At 39.5% G+C, this 21,571-nt stretch overlaps 1 protein-coding gene across 1 annotated transcript; it reads left to right on the top strand.

Moving 5' to 3' along the window:
* Positions 1 to 392: 392 nt before the first annotated feature.
* Positions 393 to 12,112, top strand: LOC139731174 (SWI/SNF-related matrix-associated actin-dependent regulator of chromatin subfamily A containing DEAD/H box 1-like). The gene is made up of 7 exons (XM_071642058.1): positions 393 to 458; positions 1,419 to 1,667; positions 3,075 to 3,263; positions 4,738 to 4,856; positions 7,299 to 7,481; positions 8,514 to 8,623; positions 11,581 to 12,112. The coding sequence occupies exons 1-7, from the start codon at positions 393 to 395 to the stop codon at positions 11,643 to 11,645; spliced, it is 981 nt and encodes a 326-aa protein (XP_071498159.1). The 3' UTR covers positions 11,646 to 12,112.
* The last annotated feature ends 9,459 nt before the right edge of the window (positions 12,113 to 21,571 follow it).

Raw genomic sequence — 21,571 nt, 5'->3', positions numbered from 1 at the left:
CTTCTTCAGCTCTGTCTGGCTGATAAACATTCGCCCGTGATGGATGAATGGGCGATGCTACTGCCTTTATTGTTCGTAGGTCAAGGACTTTTCCTCGTATGAATTGTATAAGAAACTGTTCCCTACGTGATTTTCACAAGTACAATGTATATACGTAAGTCTAGTTGAACAGAATTTAATTGCAAGCTTTTGTAACTAGTATCTCAAACGATAACATATCTTTTCCAAGCACTGTACTCTTTCATTTGATCTTTCTTTCTGACTTGACTTCGTAATGTTGTCTGTTGGTGATAAATCAAATAGCCTGGAAGCCTGAAATTATTTCCGCGTCCTCCTCTCTCACCTTGCAGAAGCAAAAAACTGAAAACCTGCATGAGCAGAGCAGCTATGAGATGGAGAGGATAGACCACGCCAAGAAGATCATGACGCCCTTTGTCTTGCGCCGGATCAAGGCCGACGTAAGTGTACATTAGCAGAACACATCAGCAAAGTTTAAGGAAAATCAGACCGTCCATTGAAAAGCTGATAAGAATTTTAAAATTTTAAAGACTACTACCGTCCATGATGTCCTGTTCTTATGTACAACAATAGAAAGAATATACTGTAAAAGTTGACATTTTCGCGGTGTTGAAATTTTCGCGCATCTCGCGTAACCATAAACTAGCGCGAAAATAAAAGTACGAGAATATTTTTGCTTGCCGTATGTTTCAGTAGTTGATGTCTTGATTACGCAGAATTAAAAACATGCGAAACTCTTCTTGCCCAACCGAGCATGAAAAATTAGTCACACTGAAATATCCCCTTTTACAGTAAGAGAATTCCACAAAATTCTATCTTTTATGAAAAGTACACAATCCCTTGACTTGTTACTGACATACTATATGTTTAGGGGTGATATCATTCTCCTTGCTTTCGGAAAGAAAGTCCAGTGTTTTTTTGTTTTTTTTATTGTGCCAGAAAAGTGAAAATGTGTTTTCATTATGTCATTTCCCATACATGACATCATATACGTAAGTGTTATAGTCTTCTGATCCAGCGATGGCTGCTCCAAAACTTCCTAAAAAGTTCACAACTTTTAGATGGATTGTCCGATTTACCTCAAACTACTCTGATATGTGCTGCTAATATTACTGCATTCCTTCAATTTGCATACTAGTATTGTATACATGTATTTAAGTTTCATTCCCCATTTAAGATAATGTCTCTTGATCAGTGTCGGACTGAACCCGCATGTGTTTTGTATAGACTGCCACATTTCTGTGACAAATTTGCTCTCAGCCAATCAGATGCAAGGATTTCTGTAGCTTATAACAACTACCGCAACTTGTCACTGATAACAAGTTTTATGAAACGGGCCCCTGCTCTAGCAATACACAAAGGTCATTACCTGCAGGCTTTCCTGGAAATTGTATCCCTAGGTTCTCAAGCAGCTGCCTAAGAAGCTGGAACTCGTTGAACACAGCGCCATGACGGAGGAGCAGGCTCGCGGCTACACTGACTTGGTCTCTACCCTCTCACGCAGCCTGAAGTCAAGTGACAGCAAGATGAGTGCCGGCAAGCTGTCGTCTGCCATGATGGAGCTTCGCAAGCAGGCCAACCACCCTCTCCTCATTAGGCGTCGCTATGATGACGGAAAGTTGCGCAAAATGGCCAAACTCATGCTGAAGGTGAGTTGGCTGTAGTGTAATCCATTGAAGACTAGTCACAAGTATGCCTTGTGCAGATGTCAATGGGTAATGTGTGATGTATCAAAAACAGCTTCACCCAATAAGGGCCAATGGGGGACAGAATCTGCACCCCCCCCCCCCCATATCAGCGTTTCGTGCAATAATTCCGTAATGCGAGAAGGCCTCATTCTGAGGTTCCTTGACTTGCTTCGTTAAGTCTTGTGCAACTTTTGAGACCAAATTTGCAACATCTGTGCATTCTTTTACAAAGCCACACACATTTTTGTAACTGCATGTCACCCCAAAACAGGCACAATTTTGTAATTTTGTGTACATTTCCTCTGGAAAAAAAAAAAGTGCTCTGTCTTGAAAGTCATAAAAACCTGATTATTTTTTTCTATTAATCACTTTGATTGATTGAGTTTATGCTAACTATGGTAGAAAAGTAGCAGAATCTGCCTCCCTCCAGTTTTGGCATAGCCAATAAAGCCCGGCCGGATTAGGGCTAAGATAGGGGATTGGGGGGGGGGGGGGGCATTGGGCTGACGTGTAGCTGGGTTAGTAGATAGTTTGTCTCCTCCACAGTCAAGAGGCTTTGGTTTGAGGCACAGTAAGTCTGGGTGAGCAATGCTGTGTGTTACTATGTCATCTCCACTATCAACCCTGTGACGACGAGCTGAATTTGCTATGGCACACGTTTCCCATAGACACCTTGCTGAAGTATTCTCGGGACTGGTCTTCAGTGGGGGTAAAGGGTCGACCATTCTGTCCCAGAGGGGAAAAAAATGGAGGCTCCATGCGTGAGAGAGCCACTCACATAAACAATGCTTAATCTAACAGTGAAATAGATTGTAATTTATTCTTCCAAAGAGCAAAGTGAGCACCTGCTTAAATTGCTCCATCTCACACACACAATGTTGGGAATGGGCAAAAACGTTGTAAACCTTTTGACCTTTTTCCCATCACGTGACTAGCAATAAAGCAGCAAATTGGCAATATTCATCCAAACTCATCTTGCAGAATGTGAGGAGGAGAAAGACGGCAAGAATTGATCAGTAAAGTCTGATGAAGCATTTCCTACTCAGGAGTGTATTGTGCACTCATAGAGTGGGTGTGGATTCACTGCAAATGGAACGGTTGGAGAGAACTTCTCTTTCAGGTCCTCCCCACTTTTTTGATATTTGATCAAGAGTATTTTATGGGCAAAAATTCTTCCTGCCAATGATGATGATTTGCTATTGTACTCATCCATGCCAATAAATGCAGTTTGTCTCCTTTGTAAGTTTTCTTCCTGTTATGAATGCTAGTATATGCTTTGAATGTAAAAACACCCAGTCGTCGTTTGACGACGGCGATGTGAATAACCCGGCAGTATTGACAAGATTTTTTCCATTCCCGTTGCCATAGGAACCGACCCACTATGATGCCAACGAGGACTACATCTTTGAGGACATGCAGGTGATGAACGACTACGAGCTCCACCGTTTGTGCCACGAGTACGCCGTGATCGCTGAGTACCGGTTGGACAAGGAAACCATTCTGGACTCGGGTAAATTCAGGTACCTGGACAAGTTGCTACCGGAGCTCAAGCAAAAGGTGGGAACAGTAGATGTGATTGTAATCCACTAGTTTCATATGTGGCTGTACTTCCTTTGAGCCTCTTCTTTGAATTACTGTAAAAGTGGACATTTTTGCAGTGCGAAAATTTTTGCGCATTTTGAGCAACAAAAGACTAGAGCGAAAATGAAAACATCATGAATTCTGCTTGTAATATACATGTATGTTTGTAATGCTACGTAGTACATATATGTATTTTGATTATGTGGAATTAAAAAGACATGAATTTCATCTTACCAGGCTGAGCGCGAAAAAATTGCTCACAAGAAAATGTTTGCTTTTACATTGATAAGCATTTTCTCTGGCTCTTCTGTTTAACATGCCTATCCTAACAGTGGCTTTGACTGCTAGAAGTAGTTTTAATGCTGCAAAACCAGAAACATTGGTTGAATGAAAATTTCACTAATTGGAACTGACGGCCTTTTTCATAGCATGAAACTGTCACGAATCGCAACTGGCGTTGAATTCATTTTGTAAACAAACACTTTTGGGTGCATTTAATTTCACAAATTTTAGCCCCTCGCAAAATTCGCAAAAGTTTCATGCCCACAAAAATGTCTGGTTTTACTGTATGTATTCTCTGCAGACAATCTTGCGATTGACATTTTGATTTGAGAGCATAATGTTTCTATAAGAGATGTAAATCACATATTTTGCACAGTCAGTCGTGATTTTGTTCATGACCATTTCCCAAGGAAGAGCAAAGTTGATTTGTATTCGTTCTGATGTATGTATTTCAAAGTTTAACTGAATTTGGGATATTGTCTGTGTCTGTACATTTTGCAAGCCCTTTTGCTCATAATTTATTCCTTGTTCAATGCTAAGTTTCACCTTCTGGTCTTGTCCTTATAACCCCCAGAAAAAAGAAGGGTGATTTGATCAAAGATTGTTTAATTTCTGATTGTTTTGTCTATTAGCTTATTACCTACGCTATAAAGGAGGCTATATTTTTGCCAGTGTTGGTTTGTGTGTTTGTTTGTTTGTTTGTTGTTCTGTCTGTTTGCAAAATAAGACAAAAAGTTGTAGACAGATTTGGATGAAGATTAGAGGGAAAGTAGCACATGACACGTGGAACAGATGACTAAATTTTGGTAGGGATCTGGTAACCGTGTGGATCCCGAATACTTTTTATTTACTTTTATTTATTTTTTGTTGTTGGAAGGATTATCATTGGCAAATAGTGCCGACAAACCTGGGAATTCAAGCTGTGCATGTCTGAGGTAATCATACATGCACTGAGCGTGCACTCGAGGTGTAGCGTGCTGTAAGCTGGTGATGAGGTAGACTCTTAGACACAACAGAAGGGCTTCTGTATCATTGGGATATAGGGCCAATTTTCAGCTTTCATGAATGAGTGGAAATGAGCTCTGCACTCTCCGAGTGATTTTCTAGTTAGTATACCGTATAATTTGTTAGTTTTTGTTGTTGTTGTTGTTGTTGGTTGTTTGTCCAGGGCACCCGAGTCCTTCTCTTCAGCCAGTTTGTCATCGTGCTAGATATAGTGGAGGATTACCTCAAGATGCGAGGACACAAGTTCCTGAGGATGGACGGCCAGACACAAGTGTCTGAGAGGTATGTAAAATGAGCATGTCCCAATTAGAAACTTGAACCCCCCCCCCCCCCCTCCCACACACACACACACACACACACACATCAAATGGAGGTGGTGATTGGAGTTTGGGAAATGGTATGATGCTGTGTTGATATGGGTGACACAACATTTGCTCCTGTGACAATTGCTCTGGTGTTATTTTTTCCAAGCACTTGGGGTGAGGGGTAAGGCCATAGGTTTATGATAGGGTTTAGGTCAAAGTTTAATGTGAGAAATAGGATTAGGGTTACGGTTTTGTTTATGGGTAGAGTTTATGTTTGGCTTAATAGCAGGGAGATATTTCATGGGAGCAATTGTTGCAGTAGCAAATGTCATGGAGCTGTTGATATGAAGTCTCTTCAATAGCACATACAGATCATAGTAGTATTGCGTCACTATATTACTGTAGTACTGATAAAAATGCATGTCGTGCTGTCCATTCCTTCATACTTTTTTGGATAGAATGCCACAATGTATGCGGAACAGATGGGGTCTAGTATGTCTGGGAATTAAAGTATATGATAATTGAAATGTGTGTATGCATTTTTGTCTCGCCCACCGGAGGTGAAGGCGAGACTAAGGGATCCAAATGGCGTCCGTCCGTCGTCCGTCCGTCGTCCGTCCGTCGTCCGTCGTCCGTCGTCCGTCGTCCGTCACAAATGTTAAAGTTTACCTGCAAGACTCTCTTATGATGCATAACTTGGCAACTGTTACAGCAATGACAGCCACACTTGGGTGATAGAAGCACTAGGGGTATCTTCATGTTATGGTGTGTCAGAGGTCATGTGATGATGTCAAAGGTCATTTGAGGTCATATATTAAAGAGTATGTGCAAGACTCTCTTTTCTATGTTAAAGTTTACCTGCAAGACTCTCTTTTGACAAATAACTTCACATAAGTTGCTTGGATTACAACCTAACTTGGGTCATAGATGCACTTGGGGTACCTTCATGTTATGGTGCCGTTGGAGGTCACAGGATAAGGTCAAAGGTCATTTGAGGTCATACGTTTAAGTTTACTTGCAAGACTCTTATCACATGTAACTCAACACATGTTGCTACAATGGCAATCAAACTTGGGTGATGGATGCACTGGGGGAACCTTCATGTTATGGTGCCGTTGGAGATCACAGGATAAGGTCAAAGGTCATTTGAGGTCATACGTTAAAGTCTACTTGCAAGACTCTCTTATCACATGTAACTCGACACATGTTGCTACAATGGCAATCAAACTTGGGTGATGGATGCACTGGGGGTACCCTCATGTTATAGTGCCACAAGAGGTCACATGATAAGGTCAAAGGTCATTTGAGGTCATACGTTAAAGTTTACTTGCAAGACTCTCTTATCACACGTAACTCAGCACATGTTGCTACAATGGCAATCAAACTTGGGTGATGGTAGATGTCTCTTGGGAAGGTGAAGGTAACCACAAGGTCAAAGGTTACAGACAGGGGTCAACAAACTTTTAGGGCCCAATGTTAAGTTTTTAGGGCGCATTTCGTTTATGGCTCATAACTTTTGATCCATTTGTCCGTTTGTGACCAAACTTGGAGGGAAGATGTTCCTTGGGGAGGTGAAGGTCGTCACAAGGTCAAAGGTCACAGACAGGGGTCAACAAACTTTAAGGGCCCAATGTTATGTTTTTAGGGCGTGTTTTGATTGTGGCTCATAACTTTTGATCCCTATGTCCGTTTGTGACCAAACTTGGACGGTAGATGTCCCTTGGGGAGTTAAAGGTCATCACAAGGTCAAAGGTCGCAGAAAGGGGTCAACAAATTTTTAGGGCCCAATGTTAAGTTTTTATGGCGCGTTTCGATTATGGCTCATTACTTTTGATCCCTTTGTCCGTTTGCGACCAAACTTGGATGGTAAATGTTCCTTAGGGTGTTGAAGGTCACCACAAGGTCAAAGGTCATAAGCAGGTCAATAACTTCTGGGAGTTATAAAAAATATTAATTCCTTGTACGCGAATGGGCGAGACACAATTTGGCGATTGCCTTGTTGTTATTGGTGGGTGTATTGCTACAATCATTGCATTTCTTGCACCAAGCAAGATAACTGAAAGGTGACTACTCTTTGTCTGCCATGAAGTCATCTGGTTTTTGTTGACAAATTGTAGGGATGAGGTAGTCAGATTTGGTGGTCATAGGGAGAAGAGTTGGAGGGGGAGGGGAGGGGAGGATAGAGGAGGGGGAGGAGGATAGAGGAGGGGGAGGAGGAGGGGGAGGGGAGGGGGAGGAGGAGGAAGAGGAGGAGGAGGAGAAGGACGAGGACGAGGAGGAGGACAAGGAGGGGGAGGAGGAGGAGGAAGGAGGAGATTTAAGTTTTTGTACCCACAGTATTCATCATCACTGATATAGCATTTCATGCTTTTCATTTGAATGAGAAACACAAGCCATACCCTGCTTTTTTTCTCCCCAGGGCCCCACTCATCGACAAGTTCAACTCGGACGACTCCGTCTTTATCTTCATGCTGTCGACGAGGGCAGGTGGCGTGGGCATCAACCTGACGTCGGCCAGCTACGTCATCCTCCACGACATCGACTTCAACCCGTACAACGACAAGCAGGCCGAAGACCGCTGCCATAGGGTTGGCCAGACAAGGTAAACTACCTTTGGCTCTGATTGGTCAGATTTAAAGGTCCAGTTTACCTTTGGGAGCAGTGGTTTCAAAAAAGGTTCAAAGTTTGATACATATGTGTAGGTCTGTTGTATCACAAAACATCCTGCCATATATTTTTTTTTTTTGCAATAAAGCCTAAAAAGTAAAGGAGATATCACTGTTTTTCTCAATAAACCGTAATTGTACAGTGTTTTTCTCAATAAACCATAATTGTAGACAGTTTAGTTTGGAAAATTTTTATCAAAACTATAGTTCACATCTTGTGTATTTAAAAGCAATTATCGTCGATTGTACGGATTCAAATTTTTGCAGTGGTTGTTTCTGTCCCTAACTCATATTTTAGTACTGTTTTAAAGCACTAATGCTGGGTTTTTGTTTCATCTGCAAATGGTAAATTATGCCTTTAAAATTTGAAAGTTACACCCCAATGTCAAATATACTTTCTTCCTTGATTTCTATCTCTTTCGTTTGCTTTAAAACCTTCTAAAAGAGTTGTTGTTGTTCCTAAATTTATTAAACACTGTGAGACCTGTTGTTCTTACTAACTTTATGAGACACTATAATGTTGTTTTTTTTCAAGAACTGCAGATGCCCAATTTTTCTTATATTTTTGCAAAATATAGCTTGTACTTTGTATGTTCTTCATGCTTTAAAAAAATAAATGGGTGAAAATTGTAGAAATGTTTGGAATTATGATAATAATGAGAATGGTATTAACAATAGTAATGATGATGATGATGTTAATGGTAATGATAAAGATTAAGATAAGGATGATGTTAATGATAAAGATTAAGATAAGGATGATGCTAATGATATTGATATTGATAATGATAATGATAATGATAATGATAGTGATAATGACAATAATTATTATGACAATTATAACTGATAGCAACTTCCTCATTGCAAATTTTGTGTACGAGTGTTTCTACACTGTAATACCAGCTGTAATATTATAGTACAGTTTTAGCCCACCAATGACAGTGTAAGGACTTATTTCTTTCATCCACCAGAGATGTTACGGTCACTAGACTGGTCAGCAAGAACACCATTGAGGAGGGAATGCTGTCCTGTGCCAACTATAAGCTCAAGCTGGAGAGGCAGATGACCAGTGGAAAGACAGGTAAAGCCCCCCCCCCCCCCCCCCCCTCACCTGATTTATTTCAGGGGGAGGGATCCCTCAATTCTCCTTATCGCATAGCTGATATACAGCGATATCAGCTATCGATATCAACATCCGGGTATTTTTGCTGGGAAGCTCACTTCCAGTAACAGCTTTGAAACGTTATACCCTCAATGAAAGTGCGAAGTTTCATCATTCTTTTTCTGAACTGTTCACACATTCATCATTGATGAATTTCAGGGAATGACAGTGCCACAGCTGAGAAAATTTTTGAACAGTCGCGGTGTTCCAAATGCTGTGAAACGACGACAAGAACTCGAGACACTCGCCAGGAAAGCCAACGAAGCCGTCGTATAAAAGCAAGAAAGCATCGATCGCCAACTAGCGCGCCAGCAACGGAAGTACCCTTCCCAGCACATCCGGGTACTTCGAAGGGAATTTTTGCTATCGATAGCCGATATCGCTGGATATCGGCTATATGCGATGTGGAGAATCTATTACTCCTCTCCTTCTCCACCTCCACTTGAGAGTTTGAGATGGATGAGAGATCAACTACCAGAATGTCTTCATTTTGATACCAAATGTGCTGGTGCATTGGCCACCCCCATGCATGAACTGCACCCCACAAGTCTTATCAAGGATGTAAAACAACTTAACAATCCAAAGTATGTTAATATCTAAACATCGACAGTTGCTTCAGACAGTCTTACTTTTGAAATGTTCAGAGTTTGATATTCACAGCTGATGCAATCTTATATTCCATTTTTTCATAATAATCTAACAGGAATCCTATACTTTTGGCTTTAAATTTACCACAAAGGCTGAACTAAGCTGCTCAATGTCAATGATCCCTCATCATGCAGATTATCTGTGGGCAAGTAGTATTTTAAGGTGTTTTTTTTGTGTGTGTGTGACAGCTGCATGACAAATCTATAGTGGACGTAATACAGTACCACCTCTGAGCCCATGATACAAGGCCCAGGAGTTTAGTGTGATATGAATAGTTACTCGCAATTACAAGTCTCAGAAATATGAAGATAAATTGTATCTTATCAGTTATCTCCAGGTTGTTTAAGAAATACAGGCAAATGTCTGCAGACTGGAACCATATTCCATGAGGTTGAAGACCATGTGGAATACAGCACATAGATATTTTTTTTTGCTGTATTTTGTGGGAGCAAGCAGGGGCTACATGTACCAAGTTTATCTGTAGATCTAGATCTAGATGAAGACATGAAATTAATATTTCAGAAACTTTGGCCTACGCATTACTTTTGCTGTCTTTTTCTTTCGTAAATGCTGCAGTGCTACTAGCTTGTAATAAATTTTGATAGTTCAAGTGCATGCAGCCGTGATGCGCACAATAAAAATAATGTAAAACACACACACACACATACACACAAAGAAAAAAAGGGCAATGACCTCATTCACTAAACACAGGAAATATTCAGCATTTTAACATTGGCATGCACATTGTGTGTACATGTACTTGTTAATGGCAGCCATGTAATATCGGTGTATCCCACTGCAGTAGATAGATTCCTGTGTATTTCAATATGCACATGGGGAAAAAACAAATGAAAAGGAAAAGGAAACTTCATTCTGCAGGGTTGATTCTGGAGCACAGGGCATGAGGTTATACCATTGTTTGAATGCAGGCACTTGAACTGCATTGTTTGAAACACTATTATCTTAGTTATCATTGACTGGGTAGCTTATTGTCAGAGGCCTGTAGCCCTGAATTTTACCTGCTGACCCGACCCATTTTGGCTTTTTTGCAACTCAAAGCAATTGTCTTTTTGTGGGTCATGTCAAGAAGAAGGGTTTTATATTGTTAAAGACCTATACCAAGATAAGAAGGAGAATACAGTGTACTGTAAAACCGGGGGGGTGTTTCATAAAGCTGTTCGTAAAGTTACGAACAACTTACGAGCGACTGGTGATCAGGTCTGTGCTGAATTATGGAAATTCTGGTATGTATAGCACATCAGAACTGATCACCAGTCGCCCGAAAGTTGTTCGTAACTTTACGAACAGCTTTATGAAACAGGGCCCAGAAATGTTCGTGCGCATTTTAATTTTGCTAATTTCACGAGAGCCAAGAATTGGGAAGGTATTAAAAAATGCATGCAAAAATTGTTGTTGACACTATGAGCATTGAATGCCAGTGGCAATTGGTGAAAAATTTCTTGCCGCTTTCAAAGGCCGTCGGCACTAATTCGTTAAAATTTCATGCTACAAAAATTTCTTCCTTCACAGTAGTTACTCCAGGTTCAGCTAAGCAAAACTTTGAACCTTACCCTTTATTCTATAGGTGATTCATGTACAGTATTCCTTCAAGTAGACCTGTGTATCAACAGTAACATTCAAATTCATGGATGTTTCTTCTGTCCTGAAGTAGTTATGAACTATTCCATTAGCCTTTACCTCAAAAACACCTCATGATACTTGGAATCCAGTTTGCATACAGTAGTTGTTGCTATATCAGATAAACCTCGGGCAAGGTTTGTGGTTGTCAAGAATAACCATTGTCAGAAAGGTGTGCATAAAATTTGAATATGTAATTAAACCAGTCTTATTAAGTATTGTCAGAATGGCTGTGTGTTCTTTCACAGGACAACATGTCCGGTGTTTCATTAACCCATTGTCTGCTTTGAGTGCTGAATTGTCACAGGAAACCACATAACTGTATACACATTGTGCAAAGCCCCTGGCAAAGAAAGAAGTGAATGTGTAAAGTGAGCCTCACTTAACAACAGCTGTCATGATTAGGAATATGCTTTGAAAGCTCTTCTGACTGTACGAGAAAATTAATATGAAGTGAGGGGAGAATCTAGCAATTTTTTTTTTTTTTTTTTGGTCTCAGAAAAGAAAATTAATATAAAATGAAGCGAGAAGCTAGTATTTTATTTTGTTTTCTTTTTTAGTCTTAATTCTTCTCATTTTTTTTTTTCCAGGTGGGCCAGGAGAGGATGAAGAGAAGGACATAGCCAAACTACTGAAGGAGGCCCTCGATATATGATTCTCGACGCCACCACGAACTCAGGACTCGGACCTTGAAGCAGCGTTCACATATGATCATTCTCTGTGGAATACCTCAAACTGTTTAGACACTTGTTTTCTCATACCAAGAGATTACGCCTCCTTCAACAAGTGGATATTTATTTTTCTTGACAAGGACTCACTCTCATGACTATGTAATTGGTCTTGTACTCGGAGAAGGTGTCTTCAAGTGTAAGGTTTTGTCAATTTTTGTTGTTGTTTTGTTATGTTCCTATGAGAAGGGAGGGAAATTTGTCACAGAATAATTTGTGCTGATTATTTGTGAAGACGTGGCTTGTGTCTATTTTTGCTGTCATCAGGGCTATGAAAATAGCCAAGGGGTATTTCAGCCATGCTCTGAATTAAGGAGTAAATATTTCAGGCCATGTATTGCCACTGGTGGTGGAAGGAATACTCCATATGCCATTATTGAATGTGTGTGGTAACCAGCAGACCCCCCCCCCCCCCCCCCAACCCGCTTTCTCCAATGAACCAATGAGAAGGCCTGAAACAGATGATGAACCAATAGTGGGTCACCTATATATGGTGCTGTTAATGCAGGGTGTGCGCAAAAGTTATTGCATCAATCGATGTGGGCTTGTTGTGGTCATCAAACACAGACTTGCCAGAAGTTACGGGGCACTCAAGCTCCAATCATATCTGAATTCCATGCCAGCGTATCATCATGGTCAGTGTGTCTACATGACATAGCTATTTCTTGGCGGGGAAAAAGAACCACCAGTCTTTTATGGAATGCCTACATGGATGGATTCTTTCAGTTCTACACTGTAGTACTTTGTGTCACATTAGTATGCAATACTATTAGTTATCCCCTGCTTGTTCACGAAATACGGGCAAATATCTACGGTCTGGTGCCATATTCCATGAGGCCGAAGGCCGAATGGAATATGGCACCAGACCGTAGATATTTCCCGTATTTCGTAAGAACAAGCAGGGGGTAACGATTTTATCTTTTAGTGTAAGTGCTAACCTTCTTCTCGCTGATTTCCCCTCGTGAATGATGTTGAAATCGCCGGCTGTCAGCCATGACCATGTTGACTATAGGCCTACGTCTCGCGAGCTGATTACTGTATGCGCGCATACAATGTACAAATACGTACAAGCCATAAGATACTGCAGTAGCCAGATACGTAAGTTGCTGTTGTCGTTTATCAAGCGTCTAGTGGTCTCAGGTTATGTGCGTAATACGCTTGAGGACCACGCGCTGTCCATTTGTTTTGTACAGGATTAGCGCGCACTTTCCTATAAGCGTCTTTGGTACACGCGCAGCTAGCTGTGTAATATGACGTCATATCACGGAATACGGAATATATTCAGTGGTGGATTTAGCGCATGCGCACAATAGACCTTATCACGGAATACGGGATATATTCAGTGGTTGATTGACCAATGAGATTACAGAATTTACGATCACTAAAAGATAAATGTAGATATCCTGTATTGACCCATTGAGGATGAGTCCTGAGTATACTCGGATAGGGGGCAGGTGTCTATGGGAATGCATGTTGTAGCAAAACAGCCCATCCTCAACAGGTTATAGGATGTGTAGCACACTCTGCAATGGTGTACACGAAAACGCATTTTTGTTTTATGTGTAAATGTAAGCTCCTTTGGTGCTCAGAAGATATCAGTGACCAGTTGTTAGTGAAATGTATGTCTGGTCAATAGATACATGTACTTGTTCACATTTTGAATGATATTACCATGTGATCACGCATCAGCTTTTAGCCAATCACAAAAAGGACTTTTTCAATCCTGTCTAGCATCCAGTCTAAAAGGCCACACACCTATTATGAGTCCACGTATGCATACACGGACAGTACGAGTTACGGGTTACTTTCCTCCCAATACGCTACAAGGTTAAAGGTCATTCTCCCATGTTCCGAGAAATAGACAGTAGCCAGTCCATAGTTGATTGTATTGTATCATATGGGTTAACAATCATATACCAGTTACCTATCATGTGGTGGTGACTACTATTCGTAGTGTTCCCCCAAGGAGAATATTCTTTTGTAAACAAATTACATATGAGGGAAGCAGTACTTCGCAAAATCATAGTACGCAATTTTGGTATATTCTGTGCGCATGAGGTGTAAAGACACCCAAGTTGTGTATGGTTTTGCGTAGCTCGCTATTGTGTCCGTGCGTAAATGGCTGCCATCGTAAATTTGAGTTGAAAAGATATGCGTTCCCCTCAAAGCACTTTGACGAATCCCGGTTGATATGACAGACCGTGTCTTTCTTTGTCCGGATTATATGCAGCAGTTGCTAACCCCAGTTGTTTTAAATGCTCACTTTTGGGGAAGTCACAAGTTTCTTGACCTTACCTTTTAATCGGATGTCTGACTTCCGTCGAAGTAGCACTTCAACCCCATGGAATGGGTCATTCTGTATGTTGTGTCTGTCATTTTCAACAGGACATTGGTATTTGTTGCCTGCTGGGCAAAATGGCCCCAGGGCTTGCACACTCATAAATATCACACACACACACACACACACACACACACACACACACACACACACACACACACACACACACACACACACACACACACACATTTATGGTTAAATCATAAGGAAGAGCCTTCAAAACTCTCAAATTATGTCACAAACCAACTTTGACTTTGTGTCAAATTTTTATGCTAGAGCTCTTCTGCTGGGCAGATGACGATTTAATGATGTGTAGTTCTGACAAAAGAAAAAGCTATTTCTCTGTTAGTGATATTTACAAGCTACCTTCATTATGTGTGTTATGGAATGCAACTATGTCATGTCAGCTAACTATGGTAAAATATATTTTCTCCACTCTTTGTTGGTGAAATTCAAAATTTCATGGTAAACCAAGTGTCACTTTTACATCACAGCATGATCAGTTACTTGTCTTTTTTCTTCTGTTCTTAAATTTTCTTGTCAGTGATTATTGGCAGAGGCTGTTTGAAGCTGTTGTTTCCCATAGACCGGAAAATTGCTCCGTGAACAGAATTTCACCTCATATGTACGTTATTTATTTGCTTACACCGTATTTGTCAAGATTTATTGAGATATATTCATATTCACAATGTGTGTGATCACCTTTGTTCCACCTGAACTTACTCTTTGATCTGAATCTTTTGATGTTTTAAGCATTTGTCAAACTCTTAGTTTCTTCATTATTAATTTTGTAGCATCACCCTTTTATTGTAATTTAAGTGATTTTGTTTTTCTTTTGCTTCTAATGACCAATGTGTGTGTGTATTTATGTGTATATGTTTCAGTCTATACTTGTGCAAAACAATTATGGGCTTAAAATAAGCAACAACAGAAGATGCAGAAATAAAGTACACTGTAATATGCTGCATTTCTTGAGATGAAATTCACAAGAGTGGACTGCAGTCATTTTACTGCAGCAGTTTCATAGCAGATGTTACAGATATGTAGTCATAATCTTAGAGGCAGAAGCCTGTGCGGATTCCAGGAAAATTTCCAGCTTGAATGCACATATCTACTTACGTTCAATTGACTCCAGACTTCAAGTCTAATGAATTCTTTGCTTGTAAATTGTATGTCCAAAAATTCTCTTTAATTTGAACCATATTTGGGTCATATACCATTGCATATTTTTCAAAGCAGGGTTACCAAAAGCTCTGAATTGCTAAATTTGTAATGGGTGCTTTGTGAATGGGAGCCACATTTCTGAAGATTGCGAATGATTGTTCTGTCTCAAATTGAAAAATTCATGTTAATATTCTTCATATTTTGAACAAATTTAATAAAATCATGTAGTTCATATTCAATGTCCTTCATGAAGAGAAAAAAAAAATTGCAGAAACTTTAGACTTACAAATTTAATGGAGGCAGGGTTACACTTTATGCAACAAAGTTTTGCCCAGATTTGATAGTCACAGCACACCATGGCTTTTTGTTCGTACATTTAAAGTGTTCAACTAATGCAGGCCTTACCATTGACAGAATGGAAATAAAAAGGGAGAGAATTAAATGGGGATTGTCACGTCTGTAGTTGATAAACATATCTCTGATAAGAGCAATAATCTGATTTAAAGACGAGTTTTCTCCACTCTGACTTGTAGTTTCAGTCAGTGCAGGAATAATAGCGCACTTCAATGAAGTTTGAGGACAGTCTGTTCAGAAATGAAATTCAGAAGTTGTGGTAAAGTCCATGTGCAGCCATCGCTGGTAAAGAATTCTGCAGCAATATTTGTGATGTCACAGAGTGGAAGGATATGTAGAAAATACAGAGAGAATCCAACCAAATTTCATGTTTGTTTACATGAAAAATGAGAATTTCCTCGACTCTACAAATTAATGAAATTTACGTCAATGTAGGGCAATTGTCATTCAGTTGCAATTCCCTCGACTTCTCACTGACATAATATTATGCAGGACTCGACACTAACGGTGGCCCGGTGGCCCGGGGCCACCAAAAATGAAAGTTGGGCCACCAAATTTTACAAAAGGGCAAATTGCCTCGGGCCACCAAAATTTTTGGAAAAGTGTGTCAATTAATTCGTATCTTTTTTCGCCGGAAATTAGCAGTTAAATTTGTTTAAAGGATGGATGAAAAGGACTGAATGAGTACCTGAGAGTGAGTGTTGCGAGTTTGTTGAGGTTTATTTATGAGTACGTTCTAGATATGTCCAACTTCCAATTCTTACTGTGATAAAACTTAGATATTTGACTCATTAAAAAAACAGGACTTTTAATGTTTTCTATTGTGTTTTTTTTCGGGGCCACCAAATTTTTTTCTCGGGCCACCAAAAATTTGACATTGAGGATTTTGGTGGCCCCATCGGGTCACCAAACAAAAAAGTTAGTGTGGAACCCTGTATTATGTTCTGAAAGAGTCAGGTGCTCTTCAACTCTGCTAGAAAAACTAAATACGTGGACTTCATGTTTTATTTTCTATATTCTTGATCCACCAATGTGATGATACATATCTCATAGCCTTTTTGTCTAGCGATGATGGCATAATGGACTTACTCAAAATTTACAAACGGATTTCCAAAGTTACCCTGAACTTCACTTGGAATTCTACTAATATTTCAGCATTCACCAAATCCACAAGGCCTGTCTATTGGGTATAAACTCGCCCTTAATGCAAATAGTCAATTGTACCCCTCTGAACTTCAAGCACCTTGTTCTCAGCTCATTTAACATCTACTATGTCAACCCCAATGTTTAAAGTGCATATTGAGCACATGCAAATTATGAACGTACATTATCAAAATCTTGGCTGAAATTGAGCGAAGGTTGTGCGTATGGTGTATGGTTAAGCCCGTAAGAAAAGGTCACAATTAATGTGCTCAAATGACTAATGCAGTACATATCAATTTGATATCACAGGTTGTAAAGATGAACTGCACACTACATGTTCAGAGTAATCGCTCATCAAAATGTGTAGATACATTGTAGTTGAAACGATAGTGTGGTAGCTCGCGTCCCAATGTAGGCATGTCAATTACCCATGGTGCATTTTGCTTAGTTTCTGCTACTTCAGCTCTAAATCATTTCACAAATTTATCTCTTTTTAGCAATGCCAACAGATTGTTCATGTAGAGTCATCGAATTGGTTGTAGGATGTCTAGATTCAGAAATTAATCTCAAGGTTCTCAGGGGGCCAGAGATATAGGACCTGGGCACAGTTTCATGAAAGTTGTCTGTCTTGGCAAGTTGCCAGTCTCTGACATACAGTGTAGTAACAGTCAGTGACCAGAGCTTGTCAATCAAAATCGAGGATTTTGCTGAAATTGTCAGAGACCGACAACTTGTCAGGGCTGACAACTTTCATGAAATATTGTCCAGATTGTCAAATTCAGGTATGATGTCATCCTTCTTCAAAGAAGTCATTCTGTTAATACATGTAGAACCGAGACAGTATTGAATTTGCCATAGTTCTACGATGGTTGAAGAATAAATGGTGTCTTGAATTATCCCATGGTGGGCGCTAATGATGCCTGAGATGAAACAAAATTATAATAAAGGCAATTTTCTTTCTTTTCTTTTTTTTTTTGGGGGGGGGGGGCTACTTTATCTTCTTGGGATGCTCAATAAGATTGTGAACAGACCTTTCTGGAATCTCTCATCTCCGCACTTGAATGATGAGTATAATATGTAGTTCAAACAGGTCTTTCAAAGAAGCCATGCTATGATGGGCCTGTTCTATCAAGAGTTATATTCGATCATACAAGTGATTTTGCTCTTAAGTCTATGACAATCCATGTAATGTGGAAAGATGGAATCAAATGGAATTCTTGAGGGAAAAAGCAGCCTTTAGGAGAGGCATGTGCTCCTCCCCTGCGATTTAGTAATACAGCAACTCTCTCTCTTCATTGAGTGGGTGTATTTAGTGGTCAATTTGCTGGTTTGTCTGACATAATGTCCTATGCTTCGCCGCTTTTGTCGAGGGGGGGGGGGGAGGTTATATACTGTTCTGTGTGAATGGAGGTAAGCCAATTTCAGTGCATCACAGAAACCTTCAAAATAATTATATTATGTTTAATGGCAGCAGAATACGACAAATGTTGACCACGGAATCGAGGAAGAAGTATACATTTATGGCCGATTTTGAGGAAGAGATATATTATGAACACTGTCATCTTTTCCCTGATAACAATTTTTTTGTTCTGCCCACATGGTTAAGAGCATTCCATATTTATTTATTTTTTCACGATGTCAGTGCAATTGTTTTGTTTTAAAGGGAAAAAATGTATGCACATCCACGTTTTCGTTCTTTTTACTTCATGTGCGTTTGGGAAGTCCACTGTTATATTTCCTATATATACATGTGTGCATCGTGGTACCTATATACGTAAATTATCCAGTCAACCTCAAAGTCCGATCCAAACGGACGGGAGAATATCCTTTGACTTACACGTGATTTTCGGTTTACAGAATATAAATAAACATGTTTGATATGTCCATCGGGGTATAGTTTTCGTCGACCTAGCCAATTTCTGCAACTTTAGCGAGGTCGACTAAGGCGAGGTTGACTGTACGTGCACATGCTCGGTTTTAAGAAATCAGCTGTAATCGAGAGACTACCTATAGTATCTCTCTTCTCTCGGCGGTAGCGAGGAGGTTATGTTGCCTCATCAACTGGCTACGTACTCGCAGTATATGAAGTCATCCCGAGTTTCGCAGAGGGGAATTTGTGATAGAAATTACTAGTACAAGAGAAAAAGGGATTTTAAAAAAAATCATGTAATGATTCAGATGAAATGCTAAACCTCTTTTACGACCGCAAGGAACTTGTTAATTTTAAAGTTTGATTACGTTTTGAGAAGCTTGTCCTGAAAAGAATAATGTCTTATATTTATGAATGAGTGAGTTATGTTTGTCGAGAATGCGGAGTCAGTTATGATTCAGTTTGTGAGTGAGACTCGCTCTTATCATTTGTTCATGGAATACAAGTTGTATTGTTTTTAAAATGTGACGCTGTAAGTGCCAATGTATTGCTGTATAATAAAGTGTCAAACTGTGGTTCAACCAAATTTTGTTGCTCGTTGTTCCAAGCATGCAGTTATTATGTTCACAATGTAAATGCGTTCACATTCGAGGATTTAAAAAAAAAAAATCTTTAAAAAGTAATTGAAGGGGTCGGTGCAATATAGTGCTAACCCACCCAATAGTCATTTTGAGATAATCGCTGTTGAATGTTTGGAAAGTCCATACATTGTACATTATAAAACATGAATGCATGCATTTTTTCCCATCTTATTGGTTGAATTCAAATATGATATTTTCACGGAGGTTAGAGTGAAGAATAAGGATTGTGAAAATGCATGTAACTCAATTTTGACAAAAGCGTGGGTTAGCACTATATTGCACCGACCCCTTCAATTTATGAACAGGTGTACGAAGGACCAAATCGAGGTAACGTGAATCTAGGAAAGAGAGAACGATAGAGAGGAACACAATTACAGTCGACACCCGTTAGGCGAAGTCCTCGATACCGGCAGTTTTCTTTCGTTATATCGAAATTTCAATTCAATTAGATTCGATTTTATTGGCCGTTTCTAGAAATTTGTTTTATTTGCGTGCATACACGTTACATCGATACATAGTTATTACATACATATACAAATCACACGTATAACAGAGATACATAGACATACAGCAGTAAACTTAATGTTGTCAAATTTCGTTAAAACCGGACAAATAAACAATAACAAATATAGAGCAGATAATGTTGGGACCTTCGTTTTTAATTCGGTATAACCGGAATTCGTTGTATCCGTGTTAATTATATCGGGTCTGCACCGTATATTTACATCACTAGAGATATATACATAGATCTTTAGTTTCTGCATCGATATTGTACATGTATCTGTCGATCTGTCGACTTTCTTACGCGATGTCACCTTTACCCGCGCTAACACGGAGTGAGCGGTGTCTTCTGGGGGTGATGGTTCATTATCCCGAAGAATCGTTTTTCAGGAAGTTCGTTAAATTGGAAATGAAATAAGGTTCGTCATTCCGAAGGTTCGTTAATCCGAAATGAAGAGAGGTTCACTATTTCGAAGGTTCGTTAATCCGAAAATGAAAAATGGTTAATTATTCCGATGGTTCGTTAATCAGAAAAAAGAGGATGCGTGCTGACAGTGACTAATGATCCTGCGGAATAACGAGTGCAATTATTTTGTTTTAGGATTAACGAACCTTCGGAAGAACGATCTGTCGAACAACGAACCTTATCTCATTGTCGGAATTACTAACCTTCGGAATAACAAACCTTCATGTTGATTAGGAACTGTAACCTCTTCGGTAACCTTAGTTGATCCCCAAATGAGCGATTTTGGTATGTTTTTATTTTTTTCGAAACAGAACTCATAGGACCCTTTGCGCCGGAGGACAATGTACTTATGTAGAGTGTAGATTACAGATAATTATTATGGCTAGCATTCTTATCACATTACTCAGTTAATTTCTGGGTCACTGCAACATCATGTGATAGGCTCTGTTCACACTGAACAAGAACAGCATATCACATGCAGAGACATAATGTAGGAAGCAACAAGAAACTCATCAGAAGAGAGTGACGGAGAGAGAGAGAGAGAGAGATGAATCTTGCAAGCTGGCATAATTTCTTATCAAGTCATCATACAACTACTACAGATATGTGTAAATATACATGCACACTCTTAGATAATGATATTTACCCAAGTTTTAAATTGTGATATCAAGACACACACACACACACACACACACACACACACACACACACACACACTTAATGATATGATATAACAACACGAACTTTGCTTTCGGAGATTCAGCATGGTGAGAGTCACGCGTGCAGGTCTCGGATCCCATCCACCAGAATGTTTAAAAGGGGAAATCCAGTCCAAATATAAGTTAGTCTGATAAAAAAAGAGTAAAATCTTACGAGTTAAACTGTAAAAATTTGACTGAAAATCGGATATAAAATACGGAAGTTATGACATTTTGAAGTTTTGCTAACTTCTGCAAAACAGTTCTTGTACAGTGGATATGAATATCCAAATGGGTGAGCTATCAAGGTGTCATAACCTCACAATTTTCTATTGATTGCGTCCAAAAAAAAATGACGAAAATTCAATGTTTCTGTCATTGAAGTCTGAAACATGCTGTTATTCCTTGGTGAATATCTTTAGAATAGTGATCAGTTAGATATACGAGGATTTTAGCCTCGGGCATTATTGCGTTTGAATGAAAAACTGGAAATTTCAAAATTCTATGTACAAACTATGTTGTAAGTTGTGAGGGAATGACATGCTCACTTTGCCATTTGCATATTCATATTGACCGTTCAAGAACTGTTTTCCGGAAAAAATAGCGAAACTTCAAAATGTCATAACTTCCTTATTTTTCATCCGATATCTATCACAATTACACCATTGAACTTGTAAT

Source organism: Diadema antillarum, unplaced genomic scaffold, assembly GCF_040938485.1.
Source record: "Diadema antillarum isolate AM-2024a unplaced genomic scaffold, OU_Dant_1.0 scf00000022, whole genome shotgun sequence".
NCBI classification, from domain to species: Eukaryota; Metazoa; Echinodermata; class Echinoidea; order Diadematoida; family Diadematidae; genus Diadema; species Diadema antillarum.
This window is presented reverse-complemented; position numbering and strand designations above follow the sequence as displayed.

Coding starts and splice junctions, on each gene's coding strand:
- LOC139731174 (XM_071642058.1), top strand. CDS start 393: ATGGAGAGGATAGACCACGCCAAGAAGATCATGACGCCCTTTGTCTTG. Junction 459..1,418: donor TGCGCCGGATCAAGGCCGAC/GTAAGTGTACAT, acceptor TTGTATCCCTAG/GTTCTCAAGCAGCTGCCTAA. Junction 3,264..4,737: donor TACCGGAGCTCAAGCAAAAG/GTGGGAACAGTA, acceptor TTGTTTGTCCAG/GGCACCCGAGTCCTTCTCTT.